Genomic DNA, 18,769 nt, shown 5'->3' with positions numbered 1-18,769 from the left:
TCTTGAATTTCTTAATCTTTACTTAATAAAATATTTTGAAAATGCCTAAGATTTTTAAACGGTCATGATTTTTTATTCGAAAGGAGTTACGGGAATGATCTACCTATCATGTTCGATTATTTACATGCGAAAAATTTGACCCTATTAGTTCGGGTGTTTTTTAGATTTTCTTTTTTTTACTTTTTATAGACTTTAATCATTTTTTTTTTAATATTTTCTATAATTATCGATGGCCTTGATATGTCTTCAGATCATTGTTAGGATGTTAAGCTATTTTTTAGCCGAGTTTCATGAGCTTCTGTAATAGTTCAAAATTTAGCCCGTTTCAAGCGCTTTTTACCTAGATTAAAACTGTTTCTTTCAAATAGCTGCTAACTCTATTAAGTGAATCATTCAACAATAAAATATTTTACCTCCAATTCGAGTTCTCAGAATATTAGAGATATATTCTTCTTTCTTTCTTTATTTTTTATTTCTATTACTTGCGCTCCATCAAGATATGATAAATCATTTAAGTATTATGAATATCGAGTTGACACTAAAAGAAAGTTTACTATTAACTATAATTTTATTGACTATAAATTACAATCATTATAAATAATTATTATTAACTATGGTTAAACTAAAACCGATGCAAAAAGTTAGATCACTCAACAGAAAAATTATTTTTACTATGTATACGAGCCATAGCAAAGGTTTTGTCACGATGTTTATCCATGATAAATATTTTAGCTACACTCACTAAAACAATAATGAACAATTTTACATAATCGTAGTCAATAACTTTCTATTACAATTTATTTTTAGCCATAACAATTCAACATAATTAAATACTAAATTTATGGTTGTCGGAGCATCTTAAAAATCAGTGTGGACTGAGCACGTAGATCCCATGATGCCTTCTAAGACATTCGCCGTATATAATTACATTCTCAATAAATTACCAAATATGTCACATTTTTTAATTGGGAATTTCATATTAAAAACAAAAAAAAAACCTTTTACTACCCCTTTTTCGTGTGGGAGTCAAAAGTTTACAAAGTTGATTCTTCACTATCACTAGTATATAGCTTATTTCACTTGAATCTTGATTTTCCATGCTGGCAAGCAAGTATTTATTTGCACTATTTTCTTTTATATAATAATATTAATATTTTAATAAACAAAGTAACTGAACAGTATATCAATTAATTACACAAAAAAATGAAATAAATATTCATACATTTAATAATATTTCAACTCATAATATCAAACTTATTTATAAAATTTCAACCTTAACCTCTACATTAAGATATTGAAATGCACTAAAACCAATTGGAACAACACAAATTAAAGTGGACAAATCCTAAGTGGTCAAGTCATAGACCAGACACAAAACAAGAAAGACCCACAAATTTGTTGCGTGGAATGGATGTGTTGTCAGCCCATGATTAGTGTCTTAATAATTAATTGTTAGTTAATTAGTACTTAGGATATACTATTAAAAGCGTGTTTTTCTTTTGGTCAAAGATTCATTTCTTGATCCCAAGTTGTAGGGTTTTGACAAATTTACAACATTAATTGAGACATTTGATCCTATTATCTCTTACATTTAATGATCGATTTCAAATGTAACAAAAATTGGATGTTCCTTTCTTAATCTGAGTTTAGAATTGTGTCGTGTTTTGGTTGGGGGTTGGGCCTCCAACCTTTTTCTTAGTCGAATACTTGTAGGTTTATGCATTAATTACTCATATATATGGTAAATATGAAGGACATACATGTAATTTCTCATTAAAAAATTGAGTTATAAGGCAAAGTAAATAATAAAAAAAATTCATAATTATATAAAATTTGAAAAAAACTGATTTCATCAGCTGAAGTTTTAGAGATTGACATACCTCTATTCCATTGGGAAGAGGCATCTTTATTCTTAAGAATTACTGTGTACATGCAATGGAAGTAGGATAGGAAATATGATTCATGAATATATTTTTTTCTAGAAATATGTGAGCATCAATTCTTTTTAGTTCACAATTGTAGCTTTCCAATGATTCTGCCCCTCGTGGATTAAGAACAATGTCAACTCCAGTGTATTAATATTGAGGTTTTAAGAATAAATTTGAGGTTATGTGTTTTAAATAATTGTATTAAATATATGGATATTCATCTTATTTTATATGAGATTATTGTATGTTAATTAATTATCTTAATACAATATATATTCTATAAATTAATAACTTTTCTAAAATAATAATTTTTTCGATCCTAATTTCGGCTCAATGTCTAAATTAATAAGATAATAATTTTTCGGAAGACCCTTATATAAATTTATGGTCCCTTCAATATTATAAATTATTAATTCTATAAAATTACAAATATAACTAGAGCAACTTAGTAAAATATGACTTTATTGTTGTTTGCTTCTTTTTAAAATTTAAATCTTAATGTATTTCATCTATAACTTTTCTTCCTGCATCCAAAAGCTCCGGTGTTACGTTTCCACATTGCAATAAAAAATTTCGAACAGTTGTTACTGTTATGAGTGCTTCCTTCTGCGTACAGTACAATGAACTTTGATTCTTTTTTTTAGGGGCATGTATTATACTTAATTAGTCACATCATATATGATCATTCGATCAGTCAATACAATGTATATACTTTATTCATGAAAAATAATATAAGTTCGTCGATTCGAAAAAAATCTCTTTAAATTAATAAATTATTAATTTATCGATTAATTATTTTTTAAATTATTAAAATTATATGATTATGATATTATTAATTTATAGAAATTTTAGGGTATATTGACATAGTTATCGAATCAGTATATTGATCTTTAGTCTTGGCATTGAGGAATATTATGATGGATGAAGGAATTAGAATCAGTTTCCTTGTGAGGATAGCTCTACTTTTATTTTGTGATATATGTGTTATTTTATTTAATTTTTTTATTAGAATGGGAGTAAGGTGGGGAACTTGAATTTGAACTCAAAATCTTGTCATTGGTTGAGTAAAATGATATCAATTCAATCAATTATATAATAAATATATATTTATCAATATTTTTATGAATATTATAAAAAAAAAGAGTTATTTGTTATATTGTTTAGTCTTAAATTTTGCATGAACAGAAATTAAATACATAATATCTTAATAATTGATATAGTTACAACTCCCAGTCGTTGTTGAATTACAAATACTCCCCTCAAATGAAAAAATAATTATGTAGCTCCAATACGATGGGTGGAAATTACTACTTTACTGTTGTTGATATTTTTTTAATAAAGTTTGAGAAAATATAAAAAATTCTAAGGATGAGTAAGGTAAATAATTTATAAAAGATCGTTGTTAGACGAGCATTAAAATAAAAAAATATTTTTAAAAATAATTAAAAATTATTTATAATTATATTAAATCTCAGAGAAGACGAGTGTAATATATTCTTGTATATGTACGTATGTGTGTATGTGTGAGAGGGGCTTTCATAAGTTTAGCAAGAGGGCTTACGTATTATAGTTTCAAAAAAAGAAAAATGAAAAACAATAGTCCCAAAAAGAAGGGATTTTAGTGATGGTAATGAAAACAAATATAATATAAATTATTTATCCTAAAATTACATATATATCTTGTATCAATGAAAATTTTAATATCTATTAAAATTATATTTTATAATTTCCTCGTCGAGTTATATTTTTATTAGATTCTTTTATTTCATAAATTGTATATATATGCAAACATGCTAAAAGTACACACATTTATATTATAAGAGATAGGTGGCAAATTACAAATATTTATTCATTATTTAAAAAATTACAAATACCTTATATGATTAAAAGCCGTCTGACATACATCCCTACAACAGGAAATTTGTTAGACGAACATTAATTTTATAAAAGTATTTATAATTTTTTAAATAATAAAAAAATATTTATAATTATAACAAATATCAAGAGAGTCTATTATAATTTACCCGATACAGGGACAAACTATAAAATATACTAAAATTCAAAAGCCTTGCAAAGACACATCATTTAATGTTGTCATACATATACACCAACAATCTTTTTCGTGTAGGATTAAAATGTCTTTTGCATATATAGTAACTTTGCTAATTGAAAGTTCGCATGACGTTTGTTTGTGCTTAAATTACCTATTTCTTAAAGCTAGTGAATTAGCACCTAAGTTATATCAAATATATATGTATATCTATCCACTAATTAAAAAAAAAATAAAGAAAAAGTACCTAATCGTCATAATATCATTAAAATTTCACTGTAAATTCCACTTGCCATGAATTTTGCAATGAACCCGTGTCCGTTGCAATGGAAATTGGTGTAATATACGTAACGGATTTTGTGGTCGTGGCAAGAATTTTCTGATCATTGCAAATGACCGTTCGTAAGAACTGTGACTTTTTGTGAGGACTTTATGACGAACATATATATAAAAAAAGTTAGACAAAGAGAAAAAAAATCAGATGCCACCTACTATTTTTTTAATCTAAATTTCTATATTAAAAAATAATTTATTGGGTCAAAAAATATATTCAATATATACGCCAGGAAAATATATATGTCATACTATAGGACATGATCTGTGTCGAGGGATTGTGGTGTTCAAGATGATGTTGGGCAAATGTTCACTAATATGCACACGAACTAATTGCTAATCCTAGTGATTAGTTATTAATTATAATCTTATTCTGAAATACAAAAATGAGGAATATCCATTAAGCAAATTATGAGCAGATAATTAGGACATATGTGGTGGGAACTAGGACAAGAACATGACTCCTAAGGCAATATCAAGATTTTTTGGATGTCCATCACGACCACATTCAAAAAGATTTGTCACACAATGGACACCATCATCTTCTCCACTTACATCAATTACTCATTCTATTTTATTTCATGACGTTATTAATTAGCCATTAGGATTGCACTATCTTTTAACTTTTTACCATTTTCTATAATTATATCTGCAAACTTTTGAGGTTGTTGGAGTGGGATTTTTCTTGTTTTCTTACACTCGGATGATCACTTCTGTCACAATTATCATCATTAATTTTCTTTAGAAGGTAACTACATTATTATACTAAAATTTTCAACCACTACTCAGACAAATTTTGTTAATTTTCATACTTTTTTATAATTTTTATTTGGACCTAATATTTTATCACGTTATTTATGTTAACGTACTTGTGATTTGATCGATTTCATACTTTCTTGAATTAGTCCAAAAATTTGTTGGTTTTAAGACCGAGACCTAGTTCAAGACTCTTACGTTTTAAATGCCTGCAAATTTTATTGTGAAATTCATTAATTAAAAATAAATTATATTTCTCGAATACCAATTTCTCTGAATTGCTTTAAAGTCATCCCGACTTATTGATATTTATTATAAAAATAAAATTAATAAGTAATAGTCACATAAGCATTCCGATTTAAATAAATAAAAGTAGGTAAATAAAGAAATGCATAAGATGGGAAAAGTCATAAAGATAGAAAGGATGGGAATTAAACAAAATTTGTTAAATAAAGATGGTGCAAATCAGAGTAGGAGGTTCCGGTCCACCAATTATGCTGCCAAATTTCAATTTTTAATTCTAAGTTGCATCATTTTCATCTTACGACATAACCCCCCCCCCCCTCCCCCCCTCCCCCCCTCCTTTTCTTTTTTCAACTTTACCAATATATATATTTATATATATGTGTGTCATATGTAAGTATATATTGTGAGAAGATGAACAATGAGATATTGTAGTGATCTGGTCGAGATCGATGATGATTGTTGTAATTTTTATAAAATTATATGAAGAAATCCATAAATTTGGATGCATATAATAAACTTAAAATTGGGGTGAGTATTATACAATCATATTTTTCTATCCCACATAGAAAGTTTATTGATATAATAAACTCTTTGTATTAAGTTCAAATTCAAATTTTTAATTTTTTCAAGTGTTATAGAAACTAGAGTGAACATTTGGTCCCCAACTAAAACATTTATTTCCTAAGTCAAATTTTTTTTAGGGTATAATGGAGTTGCGGAGCTAAATTTCAATGCATATCTTGTGAAATTGATTAACTGGTATTTATAGAGAGCCTTGTAATGATTTGTATGGAGCTACGTGTCATTCTAATAGCCCTTTGATGATGAACATCAATAATCCCGAAAAAAATAATATGTGATCCTCGTCCTATTTGATAATTTTTTAATTTTTGGGTAAATTACAACAAGCTCTCCTAAAATTTGTTATAATTATGAAAAATTATCAATACCTCCCTAATTTTAACGATCGTCTAACAATTAGTCCAATCGTTTAAATTTCCATCCATTTTTTTGGGTGAACTGACCAAAATGCCCTTGTGGATTAAAAAATATAATTATATTTGTTTTATTGAAAAAAATTACTTTTATTATGGACTAAGTAGATAATTTTTTTCATCCACCTTGTTTGAGTTTTTTTATATATTTTTAATTTAAAAAAATATATTGTAAGGGCAAAGTTGACAATTTTATATTTCCATCCAAGGACTATAAAATTTCATCAAACATCAGGGAAGTATTTGTAATTTTTCAAATAACGAATAAATATTCGTAATTATGCCAAATTGAGATCATTGTAATTTACCCTTAATTTTTTAAGCAAAATCATTAAGTGGGGCTGCATAGAGTTGATTTTTATGACTCGATAGAAAACTTAAAAAGTAAATAATAATTAAAAGTAAACGAAGAATTAAGAGTAAAAGACAATTGAAAAGGAAGCATACAAAAAATTTGATATGGGAAAAGTGTAAGGACCAATTTGCCCTCCCCTTTATCAGGAATTACTATCAGTGCCAAAAGAAGATCCACACGTTATGACCTTATTTTATGAACCATTTTAGCGTTTATTCGACCTTTGATATCATAAACTAATCTGATCGGGGAGTATCCACATTGGCCAACTCCCAACGTCCTAACCTATACGGTCTGAATACTTACGGGTGAATAGTAATTTATTCCTTTGTAATATTGAAAATGAATATATTATCCCTCTATAAAAAAATATAGCAATTTATCTTTCTATATTTTTTAAAATAAAGCAATTTACCTCCCTATATAAGGAGGTAAATTGCTGCATTTTAAAAAGTACAGGGAAGTAAACTATTATATTTTAAAAAATACAGGGAGTTAAATCGCTATTTACTTTTTCATAAGGAGGTAATTTGCTTATTTACGATACACGAGGGGGTTACTTGTATTTTTCCCGAATACTTAGATTGGAACCAATATCAAACTTGACCCTGCGACTTCAATCATAATTAAAATTAAAAACGAAACAACATAATTACCCCCCAGTATATAAACCACCATCGCATTATATGGACCGGTAATTGGATAAAACAGTAATTTTACTCTGCTTATCATTATTTTTATATGAAAAAAATTCAATTCTCACTTAATATGTATGTATATATACACATTATGATAATTTTAAAATTATAATTTAATATATATCTAGTTAGTACCAATATTCACAATTTGGTTGTGTGGATGCAAATGGAGCCAACATTTGGTCGATTAGGAGTCCTAACTTGGGACACTAATTGGACGATTTAAGTCATTTCAGTACTTTAACTAAAATGAAGTACCAGAAGGTAATAACAAAAGTTTTGGACCGTAATAATAATGATACTACTTCTTTCGTATATTGTCCTTTCGAATTTTATACGAGTCTCACGAGTTTATCCTGAAAAAGCATCTTGCTAGGGAGAAGAGGTCTTGGTGCTTATAAACCACTCAAGTTCCTGGCCTGCAATCAATTTGAAATTATTTGCCTACATCAGAGACGGTTTCGTAATTTCATGTCTTTTGTTCTATCGAGTGTTTCTCCTCTGCCTCTCTCGATCGTGTTTCTATACTCCATTATTTAGAGAAATTTTAACGTAAAATTTGGTTATTGTACTCGTATTTATCGTATGATTAGCGTATAATTTAAAAATAATATTAAATGACGTTATAATTATAGCAACATTTGCTATAAATTTAATTGGACATAACCAAATCTGATAGTTCCAAAATTCTCATACCAATTTCGTCCAGAGAAGGAAGAGTGGAGGAGAAGACGCAAGGAGGAAATGGGTGTAGTAGACAAGCACTAGTACCTAAGAATCACAACCGTTAATGGAATCCGACGTCCTATGTATGATTCCACTTCCCAATTGGTTGGGGATTCCAATATTCCCTCCTAAGTCGTGTTTCTGATTCTAACAATTACTCGCAAAAGAATTATACTCTAGTTTTTGGTTACTCATACATATTTAATATTCATAACTAATTTATTAATAAATAAAATTTGTAATATAATAATAAAGTTAATTACGTTTACACTACACTCCTTCTAAGAATATAAACTTAGAAATTTTCCGAAAATTTTCTAAAGTTATACTTACACTCCCTCCTAAAATGCTTCGTTTACCCATTTCATTAGGGTGTTTGAACGGAAAATGTTGACGTCAAACATAAACTTTTAATTTTTTTCATAAAATATTATTTATATATATGGATCAACATTATATTTTTTTCATACAAATTCTAATGAAAAGGTGTCATATGTAAATAGTGAATTTTTATAGGGAATTTAAAAAAAAAATGAGAGAAAACATAATTTTACATTTGTCGAGAAAAATAACTCTATAATTACAATTTATTTACTTAAAAAGAAAAAAATTGTAGCGACTACCTAACAAACGTTGTGAAAGACTTATTCCTAACCATATCTTCCCTTATTCACGTCATGGGAATAGAATCTGCCTTGTTTTGGGTAAGCACAGCTAGGAATCACTGCCTACATTACTAAAAATTCCTGCATCCATTTGCATTGATATGGAGTTGATAATGTGGTGGGTATCGACAAGCAGTATGATACGAATAATAATAAATAGAAACATTTCAGGTACGATCATTTCAAATATTATTGCATCTTTTTTCTTTTTTTTTCCATACCAACATAGGGATAGTTACGCTCTTCTTCTATAAGCTTTGATGTAATTACATGTAAATAGTTTGTGGTTTGAAATATTACATCTAGCACTCCTGAGGTTCGCTTCCGTCTAACAAATAAGTTCCGCCGTTAGTCAAAATTCACGGAATTTACTGATATTAATAAAAATTAATTGAATGAAATATTGATATTTACCATCAATTGATTGATTACTGATTTAATGCAGGTTAAATAAATCTTTTCATGATCAAATTAGACTCATACTTCTTTACGCGTTAATGCATGTAAGGAGGTATATTGTTACTGTTACAAAGGTAATTTAGTTGGAGAAAATTATTTATCCTGCTAATAAGTCAATCGAGGATAAATATCAATTTTCATCAGCCTTTTTGTTAATATCTACAAATTCGATGAATTTTGACCAATAAAATGACTTATATGTTAGATGGAAGCAAACCTCAGGAATTTTAGATGCAATTTCTCAAATTACAAGGAGTTTACATGTAATTACATCGAACTTCAAGAGAGGGGAGGAAAGTGCAATTATTCCTATAATATATATATATATATATAGTGTATAATTTTTATTAAATAAGTGAAATAATGTAATCTTTGTACATGTGGCGTGTTCTGAAGTTGATGCGACCCAAAAACAAATTCCTTAAATTCAATATTTTTAAATCCGCATAATATTTTAATTTAGTGAGAAATTCTTAATCCAATAATCCAATTATCCACCAGAATTATTCTCCAAATCAGGAATATATAAAATTCATTCTTAAGAATTTCACCCCAAGGGCCTATTCCATCACACACCAAAATATCCAAGATGCTCAATGATTTTCTAAATAAAAATTTGTTAAAAGTCGCATGCACACATGAAAAATATGATATTACAATTTGTGATAGAGCATATGTATATATTTCCAACACCATGAATCATTGGTAAACGATAAGTGAAATAGAGGTCTAAATAGGACAAAAATCAACGTATTTTTTACTTGATTATCCCTATGAAAGTCCCATGTATGGATCAACGAGTCCACTATGTGACATTAACATGGTTGCTACAAATACTAGACCTATATAAATCACACAACAAGCATAAATCATGAACGAAATTGTCAATCATTTTTTGCCCTATTTCTGTCCCATACCTTGTACTAGTTCATTATTTAAATAGATTTTACTATGGTCTAACCATTAAATTTTAACGAAATTTAATTAAATGGACGGAATATTCCACTAATGAGGAGTAAATTTGAAAAAACTCTTGGATTTTATTAATTTGTCAATTATAAAATATTATGTGCTTCAATAATGTTACTTTTTCATAATTAAGCAAAAATATAATAATAAAACAACTATCAATTTAAAATGCAAACTATATAATTTGTATAAATCTCAATCAACATTATGAACAATATGCCATCTGAAAACATTAATAAGAGGCGGTACGTATGGTTATAAATACGTTTCAAATTTTGACAAATTAACTTAATTGAAAATACATTATATTTTATATATATTATCTCGTTATCAAATTTAAAATGTATGTATATCATATATTTTATGTTTTATTATTATAAAAAATGTGCGATATACGTTGAATACAACTTTTAATTTTTTTAAAAAAAATCTTTTTAATTTTTTGAATATAATTTTAAATTATTATATTACCTTAATATGCCGAGATTGTAATATAAAATACAATCGAGAGCAAATTTTTCATTTTTGAACGAAGTCGGTCCAAATACAATATGTTGCAATGAGGATACTTTATAACACTTTTAATGGGAAAATTAGGTTTTTGGTTTCATACGATAAAGGATATTGTATTTTTTATTAGCATTTAACATATTTAATTTTATAGACTAAAAAATTATAGCATTTGAAATAAAAAATATTCTTTTATTTTATGAAATTAAATATGCCATAATTTTTTTTCTTATGAGATAAAAATACTATAATTTTTTATTCTATAAAATTAAATGTATTAAACTCGTAAATTATTAGACGAAAACAGCATTTTTTTCTAGTTTTATGTTATGCATAGCAGTCGTAAAGTTATAATATTAATAAGTAATTAACATGTATTTTGAAAAATATAATTTAAAAATGTATATTGTTTTTTAGTATATTGATTGCAAATTATTAATATCAAGTATTTTATATTTAATAATTATTTATAATTATATTTTAATTATTAATATCAGATAATTATATTTAATCAACAACTATTATTAAGATAGAGTTAAATATATTATTAAAGGTGAATAACATTTCAAGGCTTAGATTAAATGAATCATCCCGCAGATTCCACATCAACAGACTCTAAAAGATTCTCTCTCCTCTCTCCTCCTCCAACCTCGGAGCACTATATATATCCCCATCTACATTCCATCATCCACCACCGGCGATTTTATCCCCTTTCACTTCAATTCTCTCTCTCTCTCTATAACCCTGAAAATGGCGCTTCGCACAACACTCTCGAAGCGCTTGTTCGGCGCCACCACCCCAGACTCTCCACCTCCGATCACCACCCTTCTACGCTCGCCCGTTCCGCCGCTGCATGCGGCCAAAGCCAACTTCCGCCGCGAGTACCTCACCTCACCGGACTCCGCCCCTGCCAGATTCTTCCGCCGCTTTCTCCAGCGGCGGGCCATCAACAACCACTCCTCTCCCAACGCGCTCCCCTCCTTCCTCACTCTTCCCGTCGGCGAAAAGCTCAGGGAGAAGCTCAAGTCGATTAACATCACCAGTGACGACCAGCGCCTCCGGCTTGACGGGCTGAGCCCGCCTCTCCCGACGGAGGAAGGGTTTCGCGTGGGTGCTGGGGACGCGAAGAGGGTGCTGAGGTTTGTACAGATGGAGAAGGTTAGAGAAAAGTTGAGGAATATTCCGGCGAGTACGATACCGTACGGTGAGTATTTACGGGTGTGCTGTGACGTCTGCGGGAATACAGAAACGGGCTTGGAGTTTGCCAAAGCGTTGGATGAATCCCAAAACGTCATCGTCCTGGGTGGTGTCGTTTTTCTCCGGCCAGATCAGGTATATACATATATAAATCTTGACTTAAATTTAACTTAATTTTGCAGGATAAATTAAACGCACTCTTTTAAAATTTGGTATTATTATAAATAATTTTAATTATTTAAATATTTCATAAAATTAACGATTGTATTATTATATTGGGACACATTAACTTTAAAAAATAATTATAATTTTTTAAATAACAATATTAATTTAGAATTATCATATTTATTTTAAATAAAAGAAAAAAGATCAAAATTGATAACTAAAAATAAAGATATCAATGCTGTGAACTAACAAAAAAAATTGTACTGAATTTTCTTACAAATCATATTTTATTTTCTATCTCATTCAAGGTACATACATCACATAGCTTTTAATACATATGTGTCGTTTGTATTTAAAATGGAGTAAGAGATGAATAGCTTTTAAGAAAGAAAAAGGAAAAATCGATCCGAAGAAAATAAGAAAACAGAAAATGTGTAGCAGTTACAAGTGACAAGACTGTAGGGTTGATTATGAATCTTGGAATTTTGTGTGTGGACACCCGAAATTGACCTTAGGTTTATTGTCTAGGATTTGTGGGATCTGACTTTGGAACAAGAAACCTGAAGAGGTGAATTTTGTCATTTTGCCCGACAATATAAATTGATCCTGGGGACTAGGAATCGTGTTTCTCGGACATACATACATGCATGAACGATGAAACGTGTTTATAATTTCTAAATCCCTTGTTCCCTTCCTCAAAATCAGCTAAGTCAGAAGACATTTTATTAGATAATAATTTAATTGAAATATTGTAAGATAAAATAAAAGTTTCATTACTTCATTTATTAATAAAGTTTACTTTTCTACTCGTATAAGGTTAATTGCAAGAGGGTCCCTTATGAAAATAATAATAGACACGGTGGTCATTTATCTATTAGGGTTATTACAGGGACTAAAATGCAATTACCTCACTAAAATAGTCTATTGAAGGAGACGGAGCCCAAACAAATTACACTATGGGTTACATTTGTTATATGACTCTTTGATTTATGGTCTATTTGTATAAACTATTATTGTATTTTGAGTAATTATATATAAACTCATTAAAAAATATCATTATAATTTAAACAAGCGACCGTATTTTTTAAAAATTAGACATATACCCCAAAATCGTCCATACATTACATAAATTACTTTTATTTTTTGGTGATTATAGTGGTTTTTATTATTATGCAAAATGCATGGGTAGTTTATCTGAACAGATTATAGATTAAGGAGTATATATAGCACGCAATAATGTTTTTCGTGTGATTAATTGATTAATTACAATCAAACTTGATCCGAATTAAAATCTTATTTTTTCCGAACTAATTTATTTTGTTATGATCATCACTAGGTGGCCAAATCAATGGAGGAACTAATTTCCCAATCAATAGCTATGCCAAACGACCCAAGAAGGAAAGAGCTGGACAATCTGGAAAACGAAAAGGCCCGAATCGACAAGAAAGCCCGGTCCATCGTGCGGGGAGAGCTGTATTGTGGGCTGGGCTTTTGGTTCGTTCAAACATTGGGCTTCATGAGGCTGACATTTTGGGAGCTAAGCTGGGATGTGATGGAGCCCATTTGCTTCTTTGTGACCTCACTTCACTTTGCATTGGCCTATGCTTTCTTCTTGAGGACCTCAAAAGAACCCTCCTTTGAGGGCTATTTCCAGCGCAGGTTCAAACTCAAGCAAAACAAGCTTATGAAAGCCCACAACTTTGATCTTGAGAGGTATAATCACCTGTGCGAGGTTTTTTATCGCGAGAAACGAGACAACGTGAACGTTGTCGAGCGTTTGGATCATGTACGAGGAGCGGTTTTTGGCTCTGTTCATGGTTGAGTTGTACATAGACATTAGGAACGGTGGTTTTGAGCTTGTACGTAAAGAATGAAGTGAGTTTCTGTTGTTCTTTTCTATAAACAGAAACGTAAATTATGTCTCACTCTCGTCCGTTGGATTGGTTCTTTCTGTAGGATTGGGGTATTAGGTTTGTGGAGTGGAGCATGTAAGATCGCACAACTCAAACTCGCTCCATAAACAACTTCCTTCTCTTAGCTCAAACTCTAGTTACATTTTCTAAAAATGTTTATTTTGCACGGATTTGTATAATGCAGCAAAGACATTTTGAGTTCCGAGCATATTTATAAACCTTATACATCTAATAATATATTTCTCAAGTTATAAAATATTAAAGGGTAAATTACAACAATGTCCATTGAGGTTTGGCATATTACGAATATACCCTTATTGTTTGAAAAATTACTAATACCTCATTGATTTGAACGTCCGTCTAAGAATTAACCTAATCTATTAGACTCCATCAGTTTTTCATCTATTCTTTATGATAAACTGACTAAAATGCCCTGGTGGACTAAAAGAATTATATTTTTATATACTTAAAAAAATATTTTTTTATGGACTGAATGGATAATTTTTTATATTTTTTCAAATCTTTTCATTCACCCCATCTAATTTATTTTATAAATTTTATATTTTTTAAAAAAAATAAAAAAAGTACGATAAAGACAAAATGATAATTTCATACCTCCATCCAAAAATTACATAATTTAACCAAATATCAGGGTTTTTTTTTATAATTTTCAAACAATAAGGGGATATTCATAATTATGCCAAACTCAGGAGAAATTATTGTAATTTACCCAACATTAAATCTTATTCAAAAAATAAACTCTACAAGTGGCCGAATAAAAAAAAGATTAAAAATCTTATAAGATATCAATAATGACAATTCTGTAATTAATATGATCAAAATTAAATGAGCGTCAATATCTTAAAATGAAATTGGAAACTCTTATAAACTGTTCTTAAATGAGTTTATATATTTCTTATTTTTAAATCTTATAAACTCTTCTTCTAATAAAATTATTCAACACTTTTGCTCATACTATAAACTCCCAAACATCTTATAAAATATTTGAAAGCATGAGAAGAAGAAGGACAAGGTTATCATCCACCATAAGGGCTACTACCCCTTTGAGATTAATCACATGCACATAGTGACCCACCACCAGACACTGACTGATAAAGTAGAGGCAGCTAATAGGGCCAATAATGCTTCCATATGAAGGAGGGACCTGTTCTTTTAATTTGGTTCTTGAATATTAGGACAATTGAAGTCTATTTTAGTCGACGGAGTTGAGATTTTATAATAATAAAATTATGAATTTAAATCTCATCAATATATAAGTATTTTTTGATTTATTAATAGTAGTTATCTATTTATTTTAATAGCAACTGTTGATAGTTATGTTATTTGATATTGATTGTAGCAACTGTTAGTACTTGAAATCATGATGTAAATTTTATAATTGTAATTCTTTTAATTTTTTTTAAAAACAAAGCATATAAAATATATATTAATGTAATATTAATGTGTCATGCTTACTCAGATTCAGTAGTGCCACAATGGTCGAAGAATTTTCGTAGAAATTCTAAGATCTCTTGAAGACTAACTAGCAAAACAACAATTAACATTCTAATATTAAGTTAGTAACTGAATTATTGAAAAAAAAAATGGGAAGAACTTGAAATGTTTCGAGACAATACCAAAGTAAGTGATGTGGAATGCTTGAATATAAAAATGGAAGCTAAAATAAGCTCGTAGCATGTAGAAATGAGCAAGGGGCTTGTAGCATTCCTGTTCGTGAGAGAATGTAAGTTGAGTGCGAGTGATCAAGCGAATCAGAATGGCTTACCTTTTGATTGCTACAATACCTTTATTTATAGAGGGAAATGGACAAGATTCAAGAGTTGGGGATTATTTTTTTAGTTTATCAATAAAATACCTTGGATGTTTGCTGTCAATTAAGAGCATCCATATATGATTTCGCAATCTGTTAAAAGTTATAGTCGTTTGAATGGGTCTTGTCCAGTCAACCCAAGAAACATGGAGGTTGGTTACTAGCTGCTCTATCCAGCTAGTCGCAACGAGCGAACCGTTAGTTGGAGAGTTTTTAGGGTAACATGACCCTTGACATATACAAGTCAGGTGCCATAACAATCCTGTTGTGTGCTGTTTGTGCTTGTTGATTAAGCCTTATTTATTAATACTGGTATATTAGTCTTATTTTGATGAAAAATGGGCTCAGTACCCTTCAACTGTGGGCCCTATGTTGGACAAGCAAGGTTTAGACCTGTTGGCAAGACTAAGCGGGGGCCCACTTCTTAATTTTGGATTTTGAAAGATAATGTAGGAAGGCATCAATGTGATACCAAAACATAATAGAAAATTCCACCACTCTAAATTAAACTTTTACCATTCACTTGTTGGGAAATTAAAATATATTTTAAAAATTGAAAGATTATTTATTTTACACATAGGACGTCATGCCGCGACAATTAGTATATATTTAAAAAAAAATGTAAGTACTATAAGCAACATATTGCTTATGTTTATACATGTTCAGTAATAAATCAATTAACTCGATTTACTTGTCATCTAAAATTCTTGAATTGTGTACATAGTTTATTAATTTATTTTGTTTTACAGATTGATATTTGAAAAAAGATCCCAGAATTTTCATCTTTATTTTCGTAGTGACAACTCCAAATTAAGTTTCGGATAAAATTATTTTTAATACAACATGATAAGAAAATAAAAAAATACATAAAATTTTCAATTAATGAAGCTCGACTAATATATGGTGATATTATTATAATAAAAAATATTTAATTACTTCATTCATTTTAACATAGGTAAGATTCAAACCGGATCTAATTATTTCGGGTATCTAAAAAATAAAACAGAACGGGTATTGTATGTGTAGTGTTGTCTCCATTTGTTTGGATAAAAATCCTTATAAATAAAAGAAAATTTTGTAATTTTAGTCTTCTAATTTAAGGGATGTGGTATTTTTAGTCCTGTATGAATTAATTTTTGTAATTTAATCCTGTAATTTTATAATTTTGGTAATTTTAATCCTTTTCTGATCAATTTGGCGGGAAGTTATAATTTATTTGCAATTTTAGTCTTGCAAATAAATTCATGCAGGACAAAAAATGCCAACTCCCCTAAGTTATAGGACTAAAAATGTCAATGTCCCATAACTTACAAGACTAAAAATGCAATTTAATTGAGTCATGTATACATGACATGTAATTTTCTGAAATGAGCCAGAAAAGGATGAAAAATTGCCAAATTTTTAAAGTTACATTACTAAATTGCGAAAATCAATTCGTACAGGACTAAACATGCCGCTCCATAAGTTATAGGACTAAAATTACATTTTTTTCCTAAATAAAATAATATTTTAATAATTTCACAGAATTTTCTACATATAAAAAAAATATTTAAATTTACATATAATTCCCCTACGTAGATCGACAATAAACTTATTTTGCAGGACAGAAAGTGACTATAAATTAATAAATATGCACCCTATCCAAACACTAAGGCCCTATCAATCTGTTGAATTTTTGCTATATATCTACTAAGGGTCATATCCTTTCATGATCATGTTAGTTGTCACACTCTATTATTGCATGCACAACTTACATTATGTCTCCCAATCATCTAAAATTGAGGAAATTTAATGATCCCAATTTTAATTTTATTCAATCATTGCGAGTACTGTCGATTATGAATTTAGTTTATTTATTTATTTTGCCATATTTATGATGATTTTTTTGTATATATTAATTATTAAGCTTGAATTTGGCATCTTTATCACGGTTGTATGATAGTGTCGATAGGAGTTTCGATCTGATGTATTTAGTTTGCATTCAAGAATTGCAATCGTAAAATATATGGCCGTTTTGACAAGAAAACGTGGAGAAATATATAAATTATGTGTAATACTTATATTTTATAATTAATGTATAACTTTAAAAAAATAATCAATCACATAATAAATGATCATTTGATTCAAGTCCCAATTGTGGATTATTATAATTTAGGATACTGAAAGGTTTCAAACTATAAAAATTGTAAGGATGAGGTTTCAAAACCATGATGTTGTAGGTTCGAATCTCATGAATATGGATATTGATGTGTGCATGCGCATAGCATCAATTGCAGATGGGGACCTTGAGGGGCTTATAAGTCTTTATATCTCTTTTTCTTAGCGATGCGTCTTTCTAAAATAAAACCAAAAGGCTCACACGAAGAAGAGCAAATAATATCTTATGCAATAGGACGCCAATTTTTTCACAAGCCACGATATTTGGTGCATTATGTGAGTAAGACGTCATGTGCTCGTTTCAAGCCCATTATCTGGGGCTGATAATGTAGGTACACGTCTCGTGTATATTATAGACGAAGGTTTTGAGTGACTTACAAGCCCCAATGCTCATATCCTAACAATACACTTTTTTAGGGTTGGGTGTGGGGGAGCACAAAAACCATGAAGTTCATATAAGTACAAAGCGAATAATATTTCGTGCAACTAGATACCGATCTCATCACGAAGCACATCAGGTATATATTTACCTATATAGTAATTTATTATTATTTTATTCCGACTATATTAGTTGATTTGAAATTAAGGATATATATTTCATCAAATTTTAAATTTAAACATATGGGATAATGTAATAAATAATATTCAATTAAAAATATATATATTTCAAAATATGGGTCTTACCCAATTCATATAGAAAATACCAAGAAATACATAATTAATATAACTTAATTGAAACCCCGTCACATTGGTATGATTTGTGGCTTTCAATGTCATAAAATAATATTGTCCCAATCATGATAATTAACCAATTTA

The 18,769-nt window shown here is 29.1% G+C and overlaps 1 protein-coding gene across 1 annotated transcript; it reads left to right on the top strand.

Moving 5' to 3' along the window:
• Positions 1-11,357: 11,357 nt before the first annotated feature.
• On the top strand, positions 11,358-14,089 carry LOC110012329 (calcium uniporter protein 5, mitochondrial). Its single transcript, XM_020695458.2, has 2 exons — positions 11,358-12,022; positions 13,389-14,089. Exons 1-2 carry the CDS (start codon positions 11,441-11,443, stop codon positions 13,872-13,874), a joined length of 1,068 nt encoding a protein of 355 aa, XP_020551117.2. The 5' UTR covers positions 11,358-11,440; the 3' UTR covers positions 13,875-14,089.
• The last annotated feature ends 4,680 nt before the right edge of the window (positions 14,090-18,769 follow it).

Source organism: Sesamum indicum, linkage group LG7 (genome assembly GCF_026168435.1).
Source record: "Sesamum indicum cultivar Baizhima isolate 11 linkage group LG7, ASM2616843v1, whole genome shotgun sequence".
Lineage (NCBI taxonomy): Eukaryota > Viridiplantae > Streptophyta > Magnoliopsida > Lamiales > Pedaliaceae > Sesamum > Sesamum indicum.
The sequence above is the reverse complement of the archived record's forward strand: the minus strand, read 5'-3'. Positions and strand labels throughout refer to the sequence as shown.

Bases quoted from the DNA above. Each gene is read 5' to 3' on its own strand.
- LOC110012329 (XM_020695458.2), top strand. From the start codon at position 11,441: ATGGCGCTTCGCACAACACTCTCGAAGCGCTTGTTCGGCGCCACCACC. The intron at 12,023-13,388 runs GTATATACATAT...GATCATCACTAG, and splicing joins TTTTTCTCCGGCCAGATCAG to GTGGCCAAATCAATGGAGGA.